This window comes from Chinchilla lanigera, unplaced genomic scaffold, assembly GCF_000276665.1.
Source record: "Chinchilla lanigera isolate Chin_1 unplaced genomic scaffold, ChiLan1.0 scaffold00005, whole genome shotgun sequence".
NCBI classification, from domain to species: Eukaryota; Metazoa; Chordata; class Mammalia; order Rodentia; family Chinchillidae; genus Chinchilla; species Chinchilla lanigera.
The window spans coordinates 33,656,721-33,660,803 of NW_004955406.1; the positions used below are offsets into that span (position 1 = coordinate 33,656,721).

The window sequence follows — 4,083 nt, forward strand, 5'->3', positions numbered from 1 at the left end:
GAGAAAATGTAATGGCAATGTTTATTAAAGCAGAGTATGTACTAGATTAGCCAACAGAAAAAGACACATTTGTGAACCCAAAAACATTTAAAATAATGTCCATACAGCACTATTCATATAGTCCCAAATTATAAAAAATATAAATGCCCATTAATGGCCAAAAAGATAAACATATTTTAGACTATGCATACAATAGAATATTATACAGCACACAAACACATCAAACATCATATTGAAAGAAGCCAGTCACATATAAGTTATTACATGCATTTAAGTACCTTTGTAAAAGAGGACTAACCACAGTAATGAAGTCAGAATAGTTAACTTTGGGGTTTAGTTTCTTGAATGGCCATTTAGAAGGTGTCCAGGGTACTGTTATGTTCTCAGTCTTGATCTGGGTGGTGGAAAATTGGGTTTAAAACTTATACAAATTTATCTGCTTGCATTTGGAGAATTATATCCCAAATTAAATACTTATTCAAAAAATCTATATGTTGGAGGTCTTAAAATAATAAAAATGCTTAAACAAGACAAAACAAGAGACCTTGGACAACCCTTAGTTGTGTTGAGAAGAAACAACATTCATGGGTGTAGGCAGCTCTGGAAGCAGTGGTATTAGGTTTCAATGCCTTGCGTGAGTACTGTCTACTCAAATGCTAATCTCAGGCATAAAATAATAATAGTATCAGGCCAGGACTGAGGAAACTTGGCTCAGAAGGCTGGGTAACATATAACTGTAAGCACCTAACGGAGTAGGAGAGCAGATAAAAATATGTGCAGGATGGTTCCCATGTGCTGAGAATCTTTCTCACTATTTTCCTTACCCAAGGACGGGAAATTCACAATGAGAAGAGACTCTCCAAGAACAGCAATGCTGTAGTGAATGTACAAGAATGATCCCTGAGGTTCTCTTGCTGGACACAGAAGGGAAACAAAACATGGCTCCAAACACTCTCTCTTAGGACACGTTTCCTCCCCATCACCAGGAGAGACAAGCACTTGTCAGGGTAGCTGAAATACGTTGCAGATAATAAATTCATGAGAAAAAAAAAAATAGCAAGAAGTGTGAGGAACTCAGCTACTGTAAGAGCAAGTAAACAAATGATAATAAATATCAGATTTATAGCAAACTTAACAAATAGGTGGAGAATTTCAAGTTCACATAATGAATATCCTTGAGTAGATAATAGAAGAGACTGGTAATACAGACCAGAAATGAATGGGTAAAAGAACAAGCAGATAAATATTCTGAGCATGAAAATGTAATGCTTACAAATATGGAATATAGCAGAATGAGTATAGCCAAAGATCTAACCAGTAAAAAACCTAAAAACTTAATTGTTGCTTCATGACACTAAGGCTCCCAAAACACACAGTTCCAGAAGCAACAATCACACTGTATGATTCAGGAGTACAGGGAAAAAAAAGCAGAAACTATATGGCAAAATTTTGAGAATTTCATTATATCAAAATTAATCATTTCTTTCAGTGAAAGTCACAGTCTACAAAATGTAATAGCATTTTGAAAAAAAAATCTGCGGTGCCAACACTGACAAGAAGTTAAAATTTACAGTTTACAAAGAGTTCCCACAAATCATCCATAAAAAGACATAAAGCAAAGGAAAATGCTAATCAGATATAAAACAAGAAATCACACGTTTGAGCATCAAAAAATGTATATGAAGAGATGTACAAACTAAGAATCAGAGAATTCTAAATAAGTGAAAATAAGATAACCATTTCCTGAAGAACAAAATGACAAATAGTACTGACAAGGACAAAAGAAAGCAGCAATTTGCATCCTTAGAGATTATATCCTTTAAATAACCATTCTGCAAAGTAATCTGTCATTAGGTACTCAAAGAAATACATACAAAATTTTGTCCCAAAATCTCTCACAGAAAAATTCTCACAGAGAAATAAGATGATGTGACAGTATTAATTTCAGAGATAGAAGACAGAGGCAATACAGCGTCCATTATTAGAACAATGAGATACGTGAAATATTACACAATAGTTAAAAACAACAGAACAACTCCAAAAGTAGAAATATATTTGAACAATATGAAGTAAAATAAAACAACAAGAAGACAAAATCTAGTGTAAGTTCCTATTAATGTGACTTTAAATCACACGAAACATGTTACAAAGATATTTGACTCTTTAAGAACATATGCAACATTATAATAGGTCTTAGAGAAAATGCAATTCAAGATCATGGATAAAAAGAGATAATGTATAAATAAAGCAAAATCTAGGTCTTTCAAAGCACAACAATGATTGCATACCATGAAATGAAAAGAACAAGTAACTGAATTTCTCACCCTGAGGTTCACAACAGGGGTTGGGGAAAGCATGGAATATGGGATCCTGGCCCTTTTATGGAACTTACATTTTTTGTTTGTATGAAACAAGATTATAACCACATAATAAAAGATTAATCAGAGTATAGGTGACACAAATCTTTTAGCTGGCATGTCCATGTAGACAAAGGAAATTGAGGGAAATGGTTCATGAAAATTATCCTACCTTAGAGTTAAATGTATCAAATAGGATAAATTATATTTATTTTACTTTCATAATTTTAATTGAATCCTTTTTGGTAGAAAGTTTGTAGTGAACTATTCCACTAAAATGCAATTATAACCCACGGATATTGTATTTTCTAATGTTTTCTAGTGTTCGTTTTAGAAAAGATTTGTCACAATGGTCTCCCACTTTTCATATTCACTGTGGCTGGTTACTAACTAACCTATGTAAATCTTAGCCCTATAGTCTGATTACACTGAGAACTATTCTTAAATAACAGAAACCATAATTGCGCCTACCTTTTATTCTCATATGCATTTTATACACTATGGGTAAAAAGAAGTCCAATAGGAAATCAACAGATAACAATGTGGAGAGTTCAGGTTATATTGGTTGCCCAGACATAATTATGAATAAAGGCTCTTTCTCTCTGAAAGGTGTCCTAGTTTATATAATCAACAATATGGTCCTCTTACTAATGACCATTGATAATCAACCCATGAGTTCCAATAAGTAAATCATTGGAACAAAAATCAAAGTAAAAGAAAATCAGGCTGATGGTTTATGATTATTTCACTTTCAAATTTCCTCCATTAAGCTTTTATCATATAAATAGAATTAAAATTATACAAATTTTGTCAGTGATATGATAAAATTATGACTGGTTTAATATATGTTTCAATTACCATATTGTTAGTCAGAAAAACCTTTAAACTAAATACTTCAATCCCAGTCTCCTATGCCATAAAACAGAGTATTTTGCTTTGTTTTTCTAGGTCATGCTACTAGAATTATAACACAATAAATTTTCCCAGAGGCAAACATTATTATAAAAAATCATGTTATTATATTGATATAACAAAATAAACTTTATACTAAAACTCATGTGAATATTGGCATTTCAACTTATATCTTCATAGAATAAAGAATATTAAGAACTTTACCTTCTGCATACAGTTCTCCTGGGATCATTACTATAATAATAAAAGCCAGTTCTTTCAATCTCATCTTCAGTACTATGCTTCATAGAGATTTCAACAACTCTAAAATGCTGGAGATTTGTCATTAGGCACACAACATTTTCTTCAGGAAAAAGTTAATAATTTACAAACATCCATCTAAATCTCATTGGTAAAAACTTTGTATTTCAATTAAAATGTTTTCAAATAATGTTAACATCACACAACCATATTAATTGACATTACTTTTCCTACTAGAGGCCAATAAGAACATAGCACATAAGGACAATAGCCACAGCATAATTAGCACATAAACTGGTAATTTTCAACTTTGATTCCCAACTTTAAGTTCATAGAGTAAAGTTCACCTGGTCACTTATGTTTACTGACATTGATCAAGTGAAGAGATGAACTTAGGAACAACAGATAGCAGAGATGTGATATCTAAATGAGTGATGAAAACATCTGGTGAATGTTTAAATGCTTAAAACTTTGTTACAATAAATAGACCCATTGCTATTAGTCCCTCTCAAAATACTCCACTTACTTCAAACAAAATGATCCCATTTTTCTTTCCACCTTCTGAAGTGATTCT

At 32.0% G+C, this 4,083-nt stretch overlaps 1 protein-coding gene across 3 annotated transcripts in view; it reads right to left on the bottom strand.

Moving 5' to 3' along the window:
• Window positions 1-3,786, bottom strand: part of F13b (coagulation factor XIII, B polypeptide) — a 26,596-nt gene extending 22,810 nt beyond the window's left edge. Inside the window, exons 1-2 of one of the 3 annotated variants that reach the window (XM_005375115.1) lie at window positions 3,474-3,580; window positions 279-394 (exon numbers count right to left, since the gene is read on the bottom strand). Coding sequence is in view for 1 of the 3 variants with exons in the window: in XM_005375114.2 (XP_005375171.1) it covers window positions 3,474-3,537 (64 nt within the window). In the remaining 2 variants the exon portion in view is untranslated. Of the gene's footprint in view, window positions 1-278; window positions 395-824; window positions 1,011-3,473 lie in introns of those variants that run through there. The other 2 variants (XM_005375116.2, XM_005375114.2) reach the window with 2 other exon arrangements.
• Window positions 3,787-4,083: the final 297 nt, after the last annotated feature.